The following is a 22,212-nucleotide window of genomic DNA, read 5'->3' on the forward strand; positions in this document are numbered from 1 at the left end:
TATAGTTACATATGTAGGTAAAAATTATTTAACCTATATATGACATGTATATCTAGATAATATGAGGCTGAGATATTTTATCCATGTCTAGATAATTTTTTATTAACTAAACATAAGATTGGTTGAAGGTTGAAGTAATATTGTAATATTATGATGTAATTTATTTTTGAATAAAAGTTAATAGTTCGCCCTACCGTATGTTCGTATTTTTATTATAGGTACATTACAAATTATATATAAAAATATATAGGCAGGATGACCAGTGACCACCAGGGCTGGCCCAAGGTATTTTGACGCTCGGGCAATTTTTTGAAAGGCGCCCTTAATCAAATGCTGCATATAATGTATTTAATACTTTTTATACTTACCTACATACTCGTATTTTGTTTAAAATTCTTATATTTATGATGGATTGGTAAAGGATTGCAAAACTTATTTGGATACAATTTATAGACGTATCGGCTGTAACACATAGGTACTTTTTTGGTTTCTCAAGTTAATGATTATATATCATAGTATTTTTTTTTTTTTTTTAATTATTTGTAATATAATAAAAAACTGGAAAGTGGAGTAAAATCTATAAAAAAAAAATATATATAACAAAATATCCTGTCATATATAATTTAGTCATTTAGCTATATTATTGTCAATTTGAATAAATATTACACTAAAATTTATAAAATATTCGTATATTAAAATTAAAAGCACCCCGGGCAACCGTCTGGTTCGCCCGTATCTTGGGCCAGCACCGATGACCACATCATCTCCGCTTGATCTATTTGTTAGCGTTAATCTACGTGATATAAACTAGCATGAAATATTGCCGTGGTTTTTAATTAAATACGAAAATTATTTTTAACTGTAGATACCGCTATACCGGCTACCTAACTACAATCTATAATAAAATTCTGAGTTGTGAAATTGAAGCAGTATAATATAGCCAATATAGGTACAAGTTTTTGAGTCATTTATCAAAGTGATTCCGCGACAGTTCATCGCGCTAAAAATCATCGCTGACGTTTTATCGCAAGCTTAATAATCGTGTAGTAGGTATCGTACCGCGAATATTTCGTCGTGGTTATTTCATCGTGAGCACTACGTCGCTCGTTTAATTTCATCGCGCTTCACTTAATCGTGAGATTATCATCGTATTATATACGTGTATGTTGTATAGGTAACGCACCTATCTTAACTGCGATAACCAAATCAATACGATGTGTATATAACATAACGGGATATAACATTATTAACTATAATAAAAAACCCGAACACAGTTGACTGCTGGCCGACTTCCACGGGTTGGACAGAAAACATACGGCGACACAGCAGAAAGAATTATTAGGACTGTAGGTGACTACGGAAATAAACCAATTTGGTTCTATTTGAAAGGATTGGCCTTCAATTTTGATGTCCAAAAACATTGAATATTTTTATTTATTTATTTATTATTGTATTTTATATTTTATATTATTATTGTATTATTGTATTTAACGATTGAACTTTTTTTTTAAATTATTAAAGTAATGAAGCTTAATTAACATTAATAAACATTTTATAAAAAAAATCTAATTTATTTATTTATTTGATACGATGATGACGTATTCGATAAACTGTTACACGATGAAATGTTGGCGAGGATGTTTAGAGCGATGAACTAGTGGCGATGAATTGACGCACAACGAATAGGCTCGCGATGAAATAGCCACGATGAAAGGACGGTGTACCTATCAAAGTAACTATAACGTAAAAAACAACGAGTATATTTATATTGAATTTATCTGGTTATGTGTTTTTTTCATCATTTTACTTCCGCCTCTACATTCTACAACTGTTCAAAATATAACTCGGGAAACCGAACACCCATTGTCAGTTACAGTACCTAGGTAGTTATATACAAGGCTGGGCATTAACGCGTTAATAAGTTAAGTTAAAAAGTTAAGTTAATTTAACTTTTTAAGTAAATAAGTTATTTTTTTTTTATGTTTATTAACTTAATTAATAACTTAAGGAGCTTTCGAATTAACTTTTAATTAACTTGAGTTAATTTTACTTTTAAACAAGTTAAGTTAATTAAATTTAATTTTGTGAACTATTGTAGGAATACAAATTGCTGGTAGGTACACATTTGATAAGGTTATAAGTATACTAACAAAATGTGTACTGTAAGTTTTTGCACACATAAAATAGTAATAGTTCTTTGGTCTAATGACATGAACAATTTTAGTTACCAATTATTTTAATTTTACCTATTATAAGAAAACAAGAAACTTTTTTAAACTTAATTTGAGTTAAAAAGTTAATATTAAATTTTGGTTAACTCTTAACTTAATTCAATTGATAGAACATTTTGAATTAACTTTTAACGATTAACTTGATTTAGATTTTAATTTAACTTAACTTAACTGAGTTAAAAAAAATCATTAACTTGCCCAGCCTTGGTTATATACAGTGGCGCCGAACCTTATATTAAGGTCGGGCCATGGCCCGACATATTTTGAAAATTTAAGATAGGGCCGCTTCATATTGACCATTTTCCTCTCAACGGTATGCCATTTTTTCCGATATTAAGATGTTGGGCCTCTTGAAATATTTTTTGCCCTACTAGATTTTTAGGACTTCGGCGCCACTGGTTATATACTTTTTCAACTAACGAGTAACGAGTATATATATACGCGAAAAAATCATTAGTCTTGAGTAATCAATAATCATACTTACATAGGGATAGGATGTATGCGATTTATGAATATTTGAGTGTAGTTATTTTTTTAAATATTTTACTGTATATAATGCCTATAGCTTCCCTTTTACAGTTTTACCAGAAAAAAAAAATGTAAATATTTAAATATTGCATTAAAAAAAAATATCTATACATAAAAAATTTGCATTAAATGATAAACTCTAATATAATATATAGTCTATTAAATAGACTCTATTTAGTCTATACTTCTATTTTGCCCTATACAGGGTCACCACTATAACTTTTCAAGAAATTAGCAGTAGTATATATTTGTATGTTCACAGCCAGCTTTTCCACGGTAAAATTTTTTTTTCAAGCGGAAAATTCCCCCTTGGAGCACACTGATTTACCGCGTAACACAATACGGTGATTACACAAGATTGTCCACCTATTTGCCCCTTACACAAAAATATTTACCGTATCAACTATTTTTTTAATTTTTTCAATCAAATATCGCTAATTTTTATAAAAATTATATTTCAAGTAAAGAACACAAATTATTTAATAAACTTTTTTATTTTGTTCAATAAAATTACACAAGTTTTCTTACTTCTCTAGTAAAAGGTACATATTCTACAATACGATCATGAAAAACAATAAGCAGTTACACCTGTAAGGGATTCCGATGCTTCAATTTCCAATTGAACATCCACTGCTGAGGCTGTTGCCGAATCATTCTGTTTTGAAGTATCAATAACTATGATGGGTGCGTTTGATAGAAAAGTAGATGGACTCAATATAGGGTTCCGTATACTTTTTTCATAGTACGATTCTTGAAATGATGTATACATATCATATAATAATGTAAAATTATTTTTTGAAAAATCTAAATTCAAATTATCATACGAATATGCAATCGAGTTTAGAAATACTTTAACGTTCGTTAGACTACAATGGTCGAATATACTACAATCTTTTGTTATTGTATTTTTACGACCTTTTTGTAATCCAATTATAATAAATCGTGGTTTTTCTAATTTTGAAGCGGTTTTCAAGTTCCATACTACTTTTTTAGTAGTTCCGAGTTCAGGATATTCAAAAGTTTCGAAAGATCTAAAAGGAATAAACAAACTTTTTTCTTTTTCTACAATTTTCAATAACTTTAACCTTTCTTCATCATCAACAGTAATATGCGGAACCTTCCAGACTATTTTATTTAATACAACTTTACCTAAAGCAGCAACTACATCACTTTTAAGGCTTAACGCATTTATATCAGTATGACTTCGAGTTAATATTAATTCCAATCTTGAATTTACTAATATTTTTTTATAATCTTCAAACAGACCTAACCAATATTTCAATGGAATGCAAGCACTGAATTCACCTTTATCGTTTGTTATTTGTGATCCATTTTTAAAATTCCAGCCAGAATTTTCGTAACAATTATAGTTATCTGGTGTACAAGATAAGAATCCTTTCAGCGAGCTTGTGATTCCAAGAACACGTGTGCTATCTACTTCTATTCCATTTATTTCTAATCGAATTTGTTCAAAAAGAGGTATGAATAACCATTATTACACAGTTTCACTTTATCAGGATCAGATATTATTCCTTCTAAATAAATAAAGCTCTCATGTAGATACGGATAAACATCTGTTTGCTGTACTGATATCCGTATTTCATCATTATTATTAAACGATGTTGTGTACGGTGTATATGAATGATATTCAATTATTTTCGTTATTTTAGAATCCGTCTCCTACCGTGAACTTATATCTAAAATATCACTTTCAGGCATTCTGTTTTAATTGATAACCTAGAGCTTGCAAAATTTTTTTATTTTTCAACGTCAATTTTTTTACTTTATTTGATGTTACCGATACCACTTTAGTCTTATGACTAGTTGAACTGATCCGAAGTAGCGGATCTATATTGAATTTTAATCCCATATCAAGATCCGTAACGTTTAATATGTAACACGATTGTCAATGCCTCACCAAAATTATCAATCGGATTATGATCTTGATCAACTAGCTGAACGGTTATCGAATCAATATTTGTTTTATTCAATTTGTAATATACTAAATTTAGCGGTGACTGAATTACTTTAGATCCTGTCCTTCCACTCGGGAAAAACTCGTAAATCGAATGACTTTGAAGATGGTTGCTGAATGATCCTTGAGCTATATTACACAATACTTTTATAGAATTAATTGTGTTTAAATTTACTGCTTTTTCCGATCGATGAATTGCATACTCTGATTTATATTGTCTTTTTTCAAAACCGAATACAGGTGCCATACTATATGGAATCTCAAAGTGTAGTATCCCATTACATTTTATATACGATCTGAAATCATTAGGATCAACCGAAATTTCGAATCTTAATTTGGTTAAGTTTTCACTATTATAGACATCTATTTGCTTCTTAATTCGTTGATTAATATCTTCAATTTCATAACATCCCTCTTCCAATTTAATATGACACATCATAGGCATCATATCATTATTGTTTTCATCGTCAACTATTTCTATAGAAAATGTATTATTATTTTCATTAATATTTGGGAATGAATTAAATGACTGTAAACATAACAAAGCTATTTCTGAGTCCTCGTAAAGGTTTATAGACGGAAAATAATTTACAGATAATATGGTAGCATTCCCAGTTAAACTTAAAGTAACTGACTCATACATTAAAAAATCTAAGATATAAATTTAATAATGAGATCCGTGACGTTTAATATGTAGAACAACTGTCAATGTCTCGTTAAAATCGTCAATTGGGTTATTGTTTTGGTCAACTAACTTAACAGTTATTGAATTAATATCTGTTTTGTTTAATCTGTAATATATAAGGTTTGACGGAGATTGAACAACCTTTGTTCCTGTTCTCCCAATCGGGAAAAACTCATATATCGAATGACTTTGAAGTTGGTTATTGAATGACCCATGTGCTATATTACACAATACTTTTATAGAATTAATGGTGTTTAAATTGGCCGCTTTATCCGATCGACGATCTTCATGAAACGGTCCACATTGTATCTTTTTAAACCCAAAAACAGGTGCTATACTATATGGAATATCGAACCTAAGTAGTCCATTGCATTTTATATACGTTCTAAAATCAACAGGATCAATACGTACACTGAATGTTATCTGTGTTCCATAGTCTTTATTAACTCGGAGTAACTCTTTTGCAATATAATTGTTAATATCTTCTATTTCATAGCATCCATCTTTCAAACTAAATTCAAAACTGCAATATTTTATGTTATGTTTCTTTGAAGGAATTACTTCTATTTTCAGTCGGTTATTAATTGGATTTATAATATTTGGAAATAAATTGAACGTTTGCAAAGATAACAAAGCTATTTCTGAATCCTCGTAAACGTTTAGAGATGGAAAATAATTTGCAGTCAATTCAGTCGATTTTCCAGTTAAAGTAAGTGTAATAGATTCATGCATTGTAAAAATTCAAGACATAAATGCCCACAGTTGAATGTATTGAAGTCTTGATAGTTAGAATAGTTATAAACTATTTTAAACTTTTTAAAATAACGTTGTAATTCAATTGGTGGAGGTAAATCACCAAAGCTATCAAAATATATGACTTTATCTTTATTTTTATGAAACGCTACCCAATGGCTCCCGTCGCCTGAAGATATGTCCAAGTTTAATATACCACATTCATTTACATACGGTTTTTTAGGTAAGTTATCACGTGAAAACACTCCACGGAAATGATTGATTTTCAACTTAGTTATACATTTTATAATATCTTCTGACGAAAGTGGTCTGTCAGGTAGCGTATTTAACAGTTTTTTTTCCATACCTTGTTTTTGTTTAAATTTAGACCACTACCCTTTTTTCTTTTTGAATTTTGAATTGCATTATACACACTAGCACCTCCAGACATTAAGCTACCAAGTGCTGACAATCCCGCAAATATAGGTATTAAGGGAATTACACCTCCTGTTTGTCTCGGTGGTAAAATCAGTCTTTTGCTACCATTTTTTTTCTTAGACATTCTTTTTTTCTTTACTGCTATCATGAGATTTTTTATTTTTGTAGCACGTTTCTTTTTATAACCCATTCCTATTTTTCTTTTAGCTTTCATCGCGTTTGTTACCGCGTACGCTACCAATTTCTCTTTTCTAGGAGTGTCTTTTGCTTTAAATCTTTCCCAGGCACGATTTTCTAACACTTTATCAGCTTTATGTCTATCGTCTAAATTTTTACTCGCTGCATACACAATATCGTGATCACGACAAGCAGCGTCCAATGGGTTTATTCCTTTGTCACCGCGATCTAGTCTCTTTTTCAATTTCGTACCTGGCCCACAAAACTGATAACCTGGAACATGGGATTCAAACGGAAGACTATTTATAAGAGAGTTTACAATACCTTTACCAGTCTTTTTCGATTTACACTTTCGAGTTGAATTCATCATCAATAACTGAATATAAAATAAAAATCTTCGAGTATTTATAAGAAAATGAATTTAATTGAACAGAAAGATAAATTAGAAATAATAAACGTAGATGTACAAATATCAAAAAAACCATCAAGACATGGTTCGTTATTACCTGATACTATACGTGCTATATTAGTTGGTCCTAGTGGATCGGGTAAAACAAATATAATGTACAATCTAATCACACATGAAAACGGGTTAAGATTTGAAAATATCTATTTATACTCTAAAACCTCTAATCAAGAAAAATATGTTTTGTTAAAAAAAATAATGAATGATATACAAGGTGCTAATTTGTTCATATTTACAAACGCAGATAAAGTTATAAAACCAAACTTAACCAAGAAAAATTCTATTATAATTTTTGATGATGTAATATGTGATTCACAGTCTGTTATTAGAGAATACTTTAGCATCTGTAGACATTCAGGTGCTAGCTCTGTATTTTATTTAGCACAAACATATTCTAAAATACCAAAACAGTTGGTAAGAGATAACTCAAACTTTTTAATAATTCTGAAACAAGATGATATGAATTTACGTCATATATTCAATGATCATTCGTCGACAGATATGGATTTCTCAGAATTTCGGAAAATTTCTCATTTATGTTGGAATCAAAGTGATTATGGGTTTATGGTTATTGATAAAACTCGAGAAATGAATGAAGGAAGATATAGATGTGGTTTTCATACGTTTATTAAAATAAAATAATTATATATAATATATATATATATATAATGTAACATTGTTATTATCTACATAGTCTTACCAGTGGTCATACGATACAGTAATATTGAGTTTATTATTTACTATGAACAAAGAAAAGGTTTTGCTGAAAAATTTAATAATATCAAAAAAAAATATTAAACAAAAAATAATGGAAATGAAACGTGGTATTATAGATTCAGATAACTATTTCCGTGAAGCATTTAAACCGATAACTGAACCACTCAGTACAAAAATAGAAAAAAATACATCGTGTAACTTACAACTAGCTGATTATAAAAATGCAGAAACCTCATACACTAGTGGTGAAAATGAAGATGATGAATTAAATTCGACATTTGTAAATTTTTTTGAACGTCCTAAATCACAACGATATGATAAATCGTATGGTTTACATTATGATAGAACTAGTGATTCTTACAAAATAGGAGATTACTCTGTAACTTTTAGCCATGGTAACTTACAGCTGCTTAATAAATACTACCCATGGACATTAGGACTACAATCTTTATTATGTGAGAAAGAACCAAAAAATACAACTATACAAGATATGGAATCTTATTACGATATTTTGAAAACTTCTCGAGTTCATTTAAAAGCGGATGGGAAACCAAAAACCTCAAAGTTTCATAAATGGGCGACCGTTGTAAAACCTCTCTACGAAAGAATGAAAAATGAAGAAAAACAGTTAAACGAAGAAATAGTTAAAATTAATAACTCTAGAGCTCCTCGGATAAGCTTTAAAGAATTAAACGAACATTTATCTAGTTCGAGTGCTAAACGTAGTAATGTTCATAATAATACAACCATAACAAATGAACCATTTGATTTTAACCCTACAGCAAACAGTTCTATGTCTGTAGATCCTCCAGTTGAAAAGATGTTTAATTTTACTGCATCACCACATGCTAAGAAAGGTTCTGGTTTATATAAAGATGTAATACCTCAAACACAGTTAGTTTATTATGATGATCCAAATGAATTAGTAACTAGATTAAATCTTTTAACATCATCACAAAGAGTTGGTAATACTGGCGTTAGTAATGAAATCATATCTATTTTAGAAGAATTACGTGAGAGGAATATTATAGTATAATGACAACCTTAGAGAATATAGCTAATGAGCTACATCGACCAGCGAGAAAAATATTTCCTAGACGTAGCGTAGTTACACGGTTTAAAGATGATCTCTGGCAAGCTGATTTAATAGACATGCAGTCACATTCTAGACAAAATAAAGGTTTTAAATTCATTTTAATCATAATTGATACATTTACCAAGTATGTATGGGTAGAAGCACTAAAAAATAAAACAGCGGAGGAATGTACAAAAGCTATGTTTAATATATTGAAAAAAGCTAATCCAAAATTGTTACAGACAGATAATGGTACAGAATTTTATAATAATCAATTTCAAGATTTAATGAAAAAATATAAAATTAAACATTATAGTTCATTCAGTGTCATTAAGTGTTCAATTTGTGAACGTGTAATACAAACTCTTAAAAATAAAATATATAAACATTTTACTGCAACAGGTACATGGAATTGGTATAATACAATATCAAAAATTATACAAAACTATAATAATACAAAACATAGAACAATTAAATGTACACCAAGTGAAGCTCGAATGGATGCAAACAAAATTAAACTTAACACACATACAAATATCAAAACATTATACAAACCAAAATTTAACATTAATGATAAAGTAAGAATATCTAAATATAAACATAATATATTTGATAAGGGATACACACCAAATTGGACGACAGAAATATTTACAATTTCAAAAATTTTACATACAAATCCAGTAACGTATCAATTAAAAGATGAATCGAACAATATCATCTTAGGCGGTTTTTATGAACAAGAAATTAAATTAACTGATTTTCCAAACACCTTTCTTGTTGAACGTGTTATAAAAAAAGTTGGGAATAAAATGTTTGTCAAGTGGTTAGGTTTTAATTCAAGTCATAATTCATGGATAACGTTGTCAGATATATTAAAATAAAATTTTATATTATATTATTTTTTATCTTATTATTATATTTTACCTTTTTCTTTGATAACACTAAAAAAAAAATTTGTTTATTCACATGAAACGTTTAACAATTAAAACATTATATAATACTGATAGATAGCGCTTTTTGTTTATTTCGATTGCGGATATATAAAGTTTTTTAATTTATAGTGGCCATAAGCCAATGTATTAATCCCATCATCCATTATATAACGTTTATCATCGTTAGCACTAAGAACAAGCTTAGTCATAGTTTTCGAATGGACAATATGTTTATTCGATTGAATAAAATTCATTTTTCTATGAGTTTGTTTATCCTCAACAGTTACATGGTTTATAAATGCATTTAATATATCCATGTAATTTTCAAATTTCATGTGATTTTTAATTATATACTTTTTTACACCTTTTGCTTTTTTTTCCTTAACACTATGTACAGTTTTATACGCATATAATTTCGGTCTTAATGAGACAAATTCTTTTAGAATTATTCCTTTCATTTCATCCTTAAAATATCCGGGTTGATTTTTATGAGTCTCACTGAAACAATAATGGTCTTTAGGATAATTAGATGTATCAAAATATGGTAGTAAACTATTTTTTAAATCATCGAAAAAATTTGTTGTTTGGATAGCGTATACCAACGAATCAGTATCTGAATACAAAGAACTAATTTTAGCACCATATTTTTTTTTCATTACATTATAATGAAAGTCATACATAAATGTTTTTGAAACATCTAAAATTGCGAATCCTACATAAATTGCCTTGTCAAATTTAATGATTTCCTTACGCTGATGAATAGCCATAAGATTCTCAGTGTATATAGTTCTGTCTTTAAAATTAGTTTTAACCATTAATTTCCTAGCTTTTTTTGCTGATGAAACAAGTTTTATAGAAGTTCTTGCGCGAACATTTTCCATACATTTACCGAAAACGCTATTGATTAACAACTTCCAAAAATTTTTTTCAAACTCGTTTTTAGCTACAACTCTCATAGTTGTACACAATTCAATGTATGATGCCATCCATTTGCTTTGTGAAAAGCTAATAGCTCGATGAATTTTTGTCACTTTAATACCGTTTAAAATCGCCTGTTTTAAGTTTTTATAATGTACTATATAGTTTTTTTTTGATGATAATGTAGTAAGCAATTTCTTAGCTTTAGAATTAGGAGGACACTCGTTAATGGGTAAAAATGGGAAATCATTATGACTTTTATGTAAATACTTAGGGTACTCGATATCGACTTCTAATATATACCCAACTTCTGAATCATCAGCAATTTTAGTGACATCGATATTGAGATCATTAACCCACTCAAAATCTTTGAAAGGCAATTCTGTTAACATAGATTTACCATACAAATTTACACAGTCAAGATATGTAATCCATGTGATTGGTTCATTCGAATTATAGTCCAGTCCTTCAATATTTGGTATATTTGCTTTAACATATCTTTTAGTTGATTGACAAATGCCCCCCCCCCGGATTGAGTTTTCAAAAAAGAGGAGCATGTTGTAATCCTTTAACCTTTCCAATTTCACCTTAGTGTACTTAAGCATACAATCAAAAGCAAATCCAGGAGCAGTCATGTAATGAGCAGGATCTAATCTGAGAGTAGATAAACATAAGTCTCTAAAAATTTCAAACACGTCAGCCAGTATGGTAACGTCAGTCTTTAAATAAAGATCGCTATACTCACCTAAAGTCTTTATATCGAATGTTCGCCATATATTTTTAGCATGCATATAATCTTTATCGCTTATTTTTTCGTCTGTCAAAGAGTTATAAAATTCAGACTTTGATGGTAAAAAAGTATCATCTAATTTACTCCAACTATCGACATATTCATAAGGGAAGATTCCTTTTTGAGTGACTAGATCTAATGCTTTCATGGAAAAATGTTTAAGAGTTTCTCTAAACCTCAACTTATCTTCTGATAAATTTAATGCAAGTTTACTTAATGATTCGCTCATGAAACGGAATGTATCGACAAATTTAATACTAAATCTATGTGCGATTTCTTTACTAAAGGATATATATTTTTCTGACGAATTAGGAATAACGTGAATATCTTTATCATTACAACCAAGTTCCCGAATTATGAAATGACTATCGTACGATAAATTATGGAAGAAAATTGGTACGAATGAGGGGTTAATTATTTCAAAATTACATTGAAGACAAAGACATTGTCTATATTTACCAGTAAAATGACAGTGATCTCGAACTTTAATTAAATTATTATTTTTAAAATGTCTCGAACATTTTCCACAAAACTTAGTATTTTTAAAATTACTTTCTTCTTCTTTAGTTAATTTATTCATCGGTTTATTTGTTTGATAAATTTTATTAATATTATTTCCAATAACAATCATATTTTCCATAAATTTTTTTGCAGCATTTTCACCTCTATAAATTACCACCTTTCTCGGAATTTTGAACTGTGTTACTAGTTCTTTTGATATAACATCATAGTTAACTTTGACATAAAACCCATAGCTCATAATTTCATGTAAATGTGTAGCATAAGTTTTAGATTTTTCGCATCTATTAAATTCACTAGACTTATTTTTAGGAGTTAAAATACATTCAAAATCTGCATAAATAACAATTGGTATTCTCTGTGTATTTTTATAGTTTTTAAAATAAATAAAATCATCATCCCCCTTTTCAAACATTATTGGTCTCCCTAAATGGTTCTTTCTACAATTATGCTGGTGTTCACTCAACCCTTTCTTACCCCAAAGTTTGCTTTTACATGGCTTTTCACTAAAAGTAGTAAAACATCTTTTACAGATAATTAATCTGGAACAGTTTTTAGTTTTCTGACTTATAATAAATCTTGAAAAATTTTTTATATAACAATAATGTGATGTGTTATTATTATTAAACAAAAGTAGATCAAAATGTTTTTTTCTTTCAGTATTACAAATATATAGAGGGAAAATATGTTTTTTATCATTTAAACTATAAATATTAATTGATACATTATTTATACGTTCAAATTTTTTTATCTGACTGATTGGTGTAAGAAAATCTATACATTTAAAATCTAAGCCACTTTTTTTTTCTAACATTTCAAAATATTTCTTATTAAAATAAGTTTTATTTGAACGATTATCAAACTTTGATAGTATTGAATATTTAAAACATTTAACATCATTATTTTTTACATTTATGACTGCTCTTTTATCTTTGATATATTCAGGAAGATCTAGATACGTTCCTCCTCTGAGAGGATTTACTATATTAATTCTCAATTGTAATGCATCTATTGTTTTAAGTGACCAGCCAGAAGCTTTTGCTAAAAAATCATCTTCTTCACTTAATAATTTATTGAACATCCCATTCAGTAATTTATTAAAATCAGAGGAATTACATGCAAGTGTATTAGAGGTTTTAAATGCTATATCCTGTACTTCTTGTGTGATAATTCGTTCATATACACTATCTACATATAAATTAAATTTTATAGATGTTTGTAGACATGATTCCTTTAACTTTGGAATTATTTTGTCTAAAGTATAGTAAAAAAGTGTGTAGTCTAAAAATTTTAAATTATTCTTAACTATAAAAGTTTTTGAACATTTTTTAAATCTTTCAATTTCAAATACTCCTTCATCAGCATATGTCATTCGCTGACGTTTTGTCACCATTTTTCTTTTCATAATTAAGCTGAAAATAAATTAAATGAAAAAAAAAATATAATAAACAATAATAATATTGTAATCACTTTATTAATATAAATCATACAATATTTAGCAAACCTAAGCAACTAGTTTTAAAAAAAGAAATTAAAGAACTTAATTATTATTTAATAAATCATATAGGTATGATAAATGCGATATACAACTTTGTTGACATTGATAACCTATATGATTTGATTCGTCATAATCAGCTTTAATTTCCTTTTTTTTTTTAAATAAATTTTCCCTAGTCGACTTCTGGTTTGCTTTTCTGATTTTAATATTAATATCGTAAATCATTTTGTCAAATTTTTTCTCTTCTCTTTCACCATATTTCTCATTTTCAGCCTGTTGTCTCAATACTCCATTAATTTCTTTTTCGATGTATGATGTCATGTTTCTGTAAATTATATAGATTTTTGCAAACTATCTGCTAGTAATAAAATATTAAAATAGTAACACACATCATCATTAAATAATAATTGTTTTTATTTTTACAAGCAAAAAAACATAGCTATAAACATAAAATTAAAATCATAATTTCTTAGAAAAGTAAATGTCATGAAATGTTTGAGAACGTATCATCATATCCATACTATATCTTTCTCCATAACAGATTTCCATTTTTCTAACATAATCAATATATTTATTACCATATTTATTAAATATTTCTCTTTTTTTTTTCTTTTAAAGAAAACAATTTATCTCTTAATTGATTGATTTCAAATTCATTTGATGATGAACATATCCTGATTAAATAAATGTTAGGTTTATTTCTTTAATTTTTTTATTAATTTCTTTCGTTTCTAATATATTATTTTTATTATCTTCAATATTCCCTAATCTTAATGATTCCATGGTTTGTAAATTATATTGATATTTATTCATAAGTTCATCTTTGTTTTTTGAATCCATTGTCTGTAATATTATTTCAAATTCATTAATGTTAATACACAGTATGTTAAATCGTAGAAACATAGACGGAAAAATCTAATTATAAAATATGTTAAACAACTGTATTGTATATAATTTAATTTTTATCTGAATTAAATTAACTTTATAAAAAATAAAAAAATGAAGTTTAAAAATGTAGGTACACATATTATATATTACTTATAACTGTGTATTTGTTATGTACTAAATTTATTTTTCTCCTGTCTAATGTTAAATGAATACATACAATTTGTCATAGATAGATATATTTTTTTATATCTAATAGCAGCCAGTCTTATTGGATACTTATTAGAATTAGAATATTATACTACCTATTTAAATTATTAAAAGTTAACTCAAATTGAGATATTTTTATGTAAATATTGAATATTATACTATGAAGTTTAAAAAATATAGGTACACACATCATATATTACTTATACCTGTGTATTTGCTGTATAATAAATTTATTTATTTTTCCCTTGAATAATGTTAAATGAATACATAAAATTTAATAAAGATAGATGGAAAAAATGTAATAAAATATATTAACCAACTGTATTGTACACAATTTAATTTTTATCTAGGAATTAAATGGACTTTATAAAAATATTATCATGAAGTTAAAAAATGTAGGTACACAAATATATTATATTACTTATAACTGTATACTTGTTATATACTAAATTTATTTTTTCCCTTGAATAATTTAAATGAATACCTACAATTTAATATAGAAAAAAATGTAATAATCTAATATATTATTAAGCAACTGTATTGTATATAATTTAATTTTTATCTAAATTAAATGAACTTTATAAAAAGATATAATCATGAAGATTAAAATGCAGGTACACATATTATTATATATTACTTATAACTGTGTATTTGTTGTATACTAAATTTATTTTTTCTCCTGTCTAATATCAAATGAGTACATACAATTCGTTATAGATAGCTATATTTTTTATATCTAATAGCAGACAGTCTTATTGAATACTCATTAGAATTAGAATATTATACTACCTATTTCAATTATAAAAACTTAGCTCAAATTGAGATATTTTTATGTAAATATTGAATATTATACTATGATATTCATGAAGTTTAAAAAATATAGGTACACAAATATATTATATTACTTATACCTGTGTATTTGTCGTATATTAAATTTATTTTTTTCCCTTGAATAATTTTAAATGAATACCTACAATTTAATATAGAAAAAAAATGTAATAAAATATATTAACTAACTGTATTGTAAATAATTTAATTTTTATCTAAATTAAATGAACTTTATAAAAACATTATCATGAAGATTAAAATATAGGAACACATAATATCATATATTACTATAACTGTGTTTAATGTTATTACTAAATTTATTTTTTCTCCTATCTAATGTCAAATGAATACATACAATTCGTTATAGATGGACATATTTTTTATATCTAATAGCAGACAGTCTTATTGAATACTCATTAGAATAAGAATATTATACTACTTATTTCAATTATAAAAACTTAGCTCAAATTGTAATATTTTTATGTAAATATTGAATATTATACTATGATAATATAACATTTTTTTATATTATTGATATCAAATATTATAAAATAATAAATATCGCGTTCGGTGATAATATTAAGCGGTGATAGTGCTAACTGTTCTATGGTAATAGAGACGGTATATATTTTAAGGTTATGTTCATTAATAGTAGATTGCTGATGTGTAATAAAATGTAATTACTATCTAGTGATTACTATCTTATAAACATGGTTTAAGATATATAAAACCGTGCTTATAAATATGATGTTAACATTTTATCATATAAACATAGATAATATTATCATAAAACTATATTATTATAATGATGATGTGTTTAAATCATTGTTATTCAGTTTCTAGTTTTTTTTTAAAAAAAATAGGAGTAAAGATTAAAAGTTTTAATAAAATAATAAAATAGGTACTTACATAGTTAGTGTTGAAGTATTCTAAGTCTGACTGTTGACTGTTTTCTGAGTCTGGCTGACGGTTGCTATTGCTGTTGAAGATGTTTTTACGTTTTTGATGGTCGGCAACTGTTTTGCTGGAGAGTAGTATACAGATTTCGTATACGATGAACTAATGATTGAAAATCGCTTGTAAGTTTTGGTAAATTCATTTCTTTAATTAATTTAAATAATAACTTGAAAAAACACAACTCGAATACACGACGGATCAGCAGTAACTAAATGTAAAATTATTAACTTGCAACTAAATAGTAGAAATTAATATATAAATTTTTAAAAACTAGAACAGTGTAACCAACATGATTAAAAACATAAAAACAATCTCCCTGTAATTTTTATAAAAATTAGCGATATTTGATTGAAAAAATTAAAAAAAAACGGAAAAAATAGTTGATACGGTAAATATTTTTGTGTAAGGGGCAAATAGGTGGACAATCTTGTGTAATCACCGTATTGTGTTACGCGGTAAATCAGTGTGCTCCAAGGGGGAATTTTCCCCTTGAAAAAAAATTTTTACCGTGGAAAAGCTGGCTGTGAACATACAAATATATACTACTATTAGCCTAGAGTGCCTTGATATACTTGCAATGTTACATATTATTGTAGTAAGGTAAATAAATAGGTAAATAAAAATAATTATTGATAGTGTTAAATGTTTACCATTTTAATAAAAAAAATAGACAAATTAGTATACATGGAAATATATATTTGAGTTTTACAAATGTTTTTTCTTTTAGAAAATTGGTAGCTGCAGTGGCATCTTGCTATAATGCCACATTTCAAATAAACTAATTATGCCTAGTTGCATAAAAAATGTAATTATTTAATGGTTCAATAAGTAATAACATTTAATGGACAAATAATAAGCCACTAAATCATGTTAAAGGAACCATTAGCTCACTATTGATTCGTTAAAAATTTAGTGATGTTTCATGCAACCCTGCATTAGTAATTGATTTTACAATATATTGTTAAATTTCATATAGATTTAAAATAATTTCTTAATTTATTTTTCTGTAGCCCGGTTGAATAGATGAAAATAGCCAATCTATTTCACTCAAAATATGTGTAGGATTAGTTATTTATTTACTAAAAATTAAAAACTATAATTGGAGACTTCTGGATTGATAGATTCTTTCAAGACACTGTAATAACATTATTCAGTAATTGGACATCTGAAAATTAAAATAATACTTTATACCCAAACCAATGTATATAAATTATATTATCAAATTATACATACCTAATATATGTATTACTTATGAGATAGGTAACTGCAAAATAAAACATCAATAAATATTAAGTTAAACAGACAATCAATATTTCTTACAGCCTACTTAATATGTAAACTACCTATTTTTTTTTTTTGTAACTAAATTTTTTGTAAGTTTAGTAGGTATTTATTTTATTTATTTATTTTGGTTAAAATAAATATATTTTGAAACATGGAAAGTTAAATGATTAAATGAAATATAAAATAATTGCTAAAATTTGGTAGGTACCTGGTACCTACTTGCTATGCACAAAATATATTCTGGTAAATACACATTGAATAATAAATACATAGGTATACCTACCTATATTAAACTTTTTAAAATTAACTATAATTAGTTATTTAAATATACCTAGGTAGTCTACTTATTTCACACAAGCATGAGTAATTTGTTGGTACCCAATTATCCCTCTTCATTTTTACCAGCCACATTTTCCTTCTGGCAGCATCTTTAGGAAAATGTTTCATTAGAAATCCTTTTTTATTTGAATTTGTGCATCCAACGGCTGCACACCCAGGCATTTTTCGTATTGTAATTAAACTATAGTGCATATTATAAAGTGTATATTATTTTATTTAATACACTAAATAATTTTATTATATATATTATTATTTTATTTTATAAATACCTACATATTACACGGTATCAGATAGGTTGATTGCCTGTAGTTGATAATTTATGTTTAACATACAGGTATACTGAAAATTATACTTACAAAAATTAAAGCAAACTTCGAAAATTATTATACTCAAACGATTTAACAAATAATAACAATTAAATACATATAGTAAATTGTTTTTAATTTAAAAAACTTATGATTGTGTATGTAAAAGCATCTTATCAAAAATAAAAGTAGCCAACTAATGGCGGTAAAATATTTCGTCCAATCAGAGCAATACTCCGTATGGCCACACTCTCTCTATCAAGGCACTCTATTAGCCTAAATAGATTATTGATACTGTGAAGTGAAAATTGACATCAATGTAGTTATATAAGAATTTATCGCAATCCGCTCTATATATTTCTACAATAACTGTTAGATACAAATAATTCAACCGCATTACCTATATATTTATATACACAATATACGCATAACGGCATAATTGTTTAAGTTTATTATATGATGTGTATATATATAAAATATGAAATATATAATTGTTATATATATAGTTTTCGCAGGCCGCATAAATCTTCGACCGGCCGTCTCTGGGTTTGACGCTTTTGCGAGAATAATGTGTACTATATAACTGTACTTTAAACATATATATATATATATATATATATATATATATATAGAGAGAGATTTTATATTAAGTCCATACGATATAAGTCCGTAACGTAAAACGCCCATTATGTCCGAGGGGTGATTTCGCGCACGGTGTCCGGCGAGGTCGTCGACCAATACAGTTATATTATTATAATACATCAGACGGGGGAAGAGGGAGCGGTCGCTTTTGGTTCATCAATTTCCGCACCCAAATTAAACACACGGCGATTGCGCCAGCCAATTAGTAGGAAATAACTAATAATTAGTACCTAATAACTATATTATACACCATCGTGATCAATATTAACCGTATTTAATATTCTTTTAATCTTTGGTTAACAATCAGATTCACCCAGTGGCTATTATATTATTACTACGTTATAATTATTATGATGTCGTTAAAGCGGTTTGAAATTCTTAAGCTACATATTGCAAGCCTTTTAACGCCATCAAATAAACGTATAGTAAATGATTGTAAATTGTACGTAAATACCTACTACGAGGATATTATATAATATTGTTGATATTATAATATATGATGTAGTTAGGCATCATAAATAGGGTGGGGATGGATATCGAGGTTGTAGTCATCCAAATACCTATAATCAGAAAATTTCGATTTCAGCCATTTCAGGTCCATATCGCTCTTTTAACCCATTATTATAGTTGTATGATAATTTTTAACAACAGTTTTTAAATTCATCAGCCGTTATAATATTATAATCATATGTTTTAGGTGAAGTTATCAGAATTTCATGATGCATAGCTAAATCCAATTCTGGTTCCTGCAGGTAATCTGATGCAGCTGCGAGATCAGTCCGGACTGCTATACTGTAGGTAGTATCTATATAGATATAATATAATACTTGCAGATGACTATGTCAAATATAAAATGTCCTTTCTTCTCATTCGATTGATTTTGTGAATTTGTAAGTGAATATTCATTAAAAATCAAAAAACATACACCTAACCTAGCCTAACCCAAATATGCGACGGAATTAGAATTATCAGGCACAATAAGTGTGTTTCTCGGCAGACCTATAATAAATTGAGAATTTTCCAAAAGTTCTGCTTATGATATAATTTATTAATGCGTGAATAAAAAAAATTAGTTTTAAATATTAAATATGCCTACTACTTACTGCACAGATCCGGTGCTACTTTTTGCGAGGTCCTGGCCCCTGAGCAAAACTTATTCAAACAATAACTATATAGTCACCTATAGGGCTATAGCCCAGAGGTGGCCAACATTAATACGTCCACGAGCAACATGGATAAATACAATGATATCAAGAGTCAAAATGTTTATAAATGAATCTTATAATTTTTATAATTTTATCGTATTTTATTTTTAATTATTAAATATTGGTTTTTTTGTTTTTAATAAGACGTGAGCCGCAATTTGGCCATCCCTGAACTATACGTCTTCCATATAAAATATTTTCAATGTAAATTTTAAATGCAAGGCCCTGAACAAATTCCCCGCTTTGCCTCTGCCCCCCTTAACACCAGCCCTACTACAACAGATATCAATAGCTTGGGAAAAATTCAATATATATCAGGTGGGGTGGTCAACGTAGTCATATGTGGTTCGTGTCTTTTTAAAAACGAAAAACCAATATTCATTGATTGATGATAAAAAAACGATAAAATTATAAAAATTATAAAATAATATGTTCATAAACATTGGGGCTCTTGGTTTGATATCATTGTATATATATCCATGTGGCTCGTGGACCACTCCTGGTATACCTATATGTTTAACTTCGTAGGTACTTATCACGAATCTAGGAAAAAAATCCCCAACGTTTGTTTTGTAGAGTTTGAAAAGTTGACTTGTACATCTCAAACGGAGACAGCAAATGTCGGCGTAAGGTCCTCTCAATAAACACGATTTCGATGTAACACCGATTGACCAATTAGTTTGAGTCCAGAACGTATAATATAGCTGTTGATCAAATTATCGACAGACAAAGACTTTATCCACGTATCGAAATCAATAAAATAGTACGATTTACAAATAATAAAATGATATAATGGTCGGAACAAAATGTATTATTATTTTTATTTTATGTTTTTAATACTGTTCATTATTAATTATTATCATAGGTAATTATTTTTATTTTTAGCGTAATCTAACTGTGTGATATATGTAAATGTAAATAATATTACGAGTATAATAGTTATCATTCAAATTTTAAATGTTTTTACTATTACTAATTATTATTTTAGACGGCTGTATACAACAGTTAAGAATAGCTTTGGGAATTTTTTTCCCGGGTTTTTTTTCCCAATTGCCACTTATCACTATCGCCTGACGACTACCGGTAATCTCCCAATGCTACTCTTAATTCCTGGTAAGTATACCCACCTATAATATTGTACGTCGAATAGGTTGTATTCATTTAATTATACGGTATTTATATAAATTTTGATTTGATGCGCGATAGGTCATTGGTGACAGGCAGGCAAGTCGTAAAAATGAATTAATTTATTCCAATTATTTGACAACATTAGAATTGACGAATCAGCAATTCTCTTTCTCATATTAACACAAAAACTAATTATATTGACTCGTATAATCGTATACTTCGGTTTATGTGGCGCCAATCCAATCATCATATTATATGAAAATGTGTTATAGAGTTAATATCTGAGTTTTAACAGATTTAAAAAAAATAGAGCAGATTAAAGTTTTGAATATTTTTAGTTGATGTAATATGATTAATATTATCATACATTTTTTCTATATACCGGGTGATTCTTTATCATTGAACACTCATTACTTCAAAAATTATTAATGTTTTTGAAAATATTATTTTACATAGTTTCAAGTTGTTTAAAAACCGACGTTTTTATTAAAAAATTATATTTTTTGTCCTTATAATTTTTTTAAGTTTTTTGCTTTTTTGAATGACAACATAGAGTTTTAATTTCATATTCCTAAGCATTTTGATTCATAAAAATACTAAGAAAAATATTCTGCTTTGGAATATGAAATTAAAACTCAATGTTGTCATTCCAAAAAGTAAAAAACTTAAAAAATGATAAGGATAATAAAATGTTTTAATAAAAACGTTGATTTTTGAACAACTTGAAACTATGTAAAAAAATATTTTC

At 27.4% G+C, this 22,212-nt stretch overlaps 5 protein-coding genes across 7 annotated transcripts; 1 reads left to right on the forward strand and 4 right to left on the reverse strand.

Annotated features, from left to right (window-relative positions):
• Positions 1 to 3,234: 3,234 nt before the first annotated feature.
• LOC149058980 (uncharacterized) lies at positions 3,235 to 5,377 on the reverse strand. Its single transcript, XM_089219682.1, has one exon. It carries the CDS (start codon positions 5,375 to 5,377, stop codon positions 4,631 to 4,633), a length of 747 nt encoding a protein of 248 aa, XP_089075808.1. The 3' UTR covers positions 3,235 to 4,630.
• A 21-nt stretch (positions 5,378 to 5,398) lies between these two features.
• Positions 5,399 to 6,183, reverse strand: LOC149058981 (uncharacterized). Its single transcript, XM_089219681.1, has one exon. It carries the CDS (start codon positions 6,149 to 6,151, stop codon positions 5,399 to 5,401), a length of 753 nt encoding a protein of 250 aa, XP_089075807.1. The 5' UTR covers positions 6,152 to 6,183.
• Positions 6,184 to 6,460: 277 nt separating this feature from the next.
• Positions 6,461 to 7,133, reverse strand: LOC149058982 (uncharacterized). The gene has a single exon (XM_089219683.1). The coding sequence runs from the start codon at positions 7,131 to 7,133 to the stop codon at positions 6,498 to 6,500; it is 636 nt and encodes a 211-aa protein (XP_089075809.1). The 3' UTR covers positions 6,461 to 6,497.
• Positions 7,134 to 7,974: 841 nt separating this feature from the next.
• On the forward strand, positions 7,975 to 8,986 carry LOC149058983 (uncharacterized). Its single transcript, XM_089219558.1, has one exon. The coding sequence runs from the start codon at positions 7,975 to 7,977 to the stop codon at positions 8,983 to 8,985; it is 1,011 nt and encodes a 336-aa protein (XP_089075684.1). The 3' UTR covers position 8,986.
• Positions 8,987 to 9,243: 257 nt separating this feature from the next.
• On the reverse strand, positions 9,244 to 18,667 carry LOC107170628 (uncharacterized). 3 transcript variants are annotated; one of them, XR_016190272.1, is made up of 5 exons: positions 18,458 to 18,667; positions 18,177 to 18,365; positions 17,795 to 17,825; positions 16,514 to 17,726; positions 13,639 to 14,006 (listed from the first exon to the last, which is right to left on the reverse strand). XR_016190272.1 is itself a non-coding variant. In XM_089219557.1 (2 exons), the coding sequence occupies exon 2, from the start codon at positions 13,586 to 13,588 to the stop codon at positions 10,046 to 10,048; it is 3,543 nt and encodes a 1,180-aa protein (XP_089075683.1). In that variant the 5' UTR covers positions 13,589 to 13,595; positions 16,514 to 16,812; the 3' UTR covers positions 9,244 to 10,045. The 3 variants fall into 3 exon arrangements, 1 of the variants encoding a protein (XP_089075683.1); XR_016190273.1 differs by lacking the exon at positions 13,639 to 14,006 and adding an exon at positions 14,024 to 14,524; XM_089219557.1 differs by lacking the exons at positions 13,639 to 14,006; positions 17,795 to 17,825; positions 18,177 to 18,365; positions 18,458 to 18,667 and adding an exon at positions 9,244 to 13,595 and having other exon boundaries at positions 16,514 to 16,812.
• Between the last annotated feature and the right edge of the window lie 3,545 nt (positions 18,668 to 22,212).

Source organism: Diuraphis noxia, unplaced genomic scaffold (genome assembly GCF_037042655.1).
Source record: "Diuraphis noxia isolate RWA-SAM2 unplaced genomic scaffold, SU_Dnox_SAM2 contig0002, whole genome shotgun sequence".
Classification (NCBI taxonomy): domain Eukaryota; kingdom Metazoa; phylum Arthropoda; class Insecta; order Hemiptera; family Aphididae; genus Diuraphis; species Diuraphis noxia.

Excerpts from the sequence above, each read along its gene's own strand:
- LOC149058980 (XM_089219682.1), bottom strand. The coding sequence starts at position 5,377 with ATGTATGAGTCAGTTACTTTAAGTTTAACTGGGAATGCTACCATATTA.
- LOC149058981 (XM_089219681.1), bottom strand. The coding sequence starts at position 6,151 with ATGCATGAATCTATTACACTTACTTTAACTGGAAAATCGACTGAATTG.
- LOC149058982 (XM_089219683.1), bottom strand. The coding sequence starts at position 7,133 with ATGAATTCAACTCGAAAGTGTAAATCGAAAAAGACTGGTAAAGGTATT.
- LOC149058983 (XM_089219558.1), top strand. The coding sequence starts at position 7,975 with ATGAACAAAGAAAAGGTTTTGCTGAAAAATTTAATAATATCAAAAAAA.
- LOC107170628 (XM_089219557.1), bottom strand. The coding sequence starts at position 13,588 with ATGAAAAGAAAAATGGTGACAAAACGTCAGCGAATGACATATGCTGAT.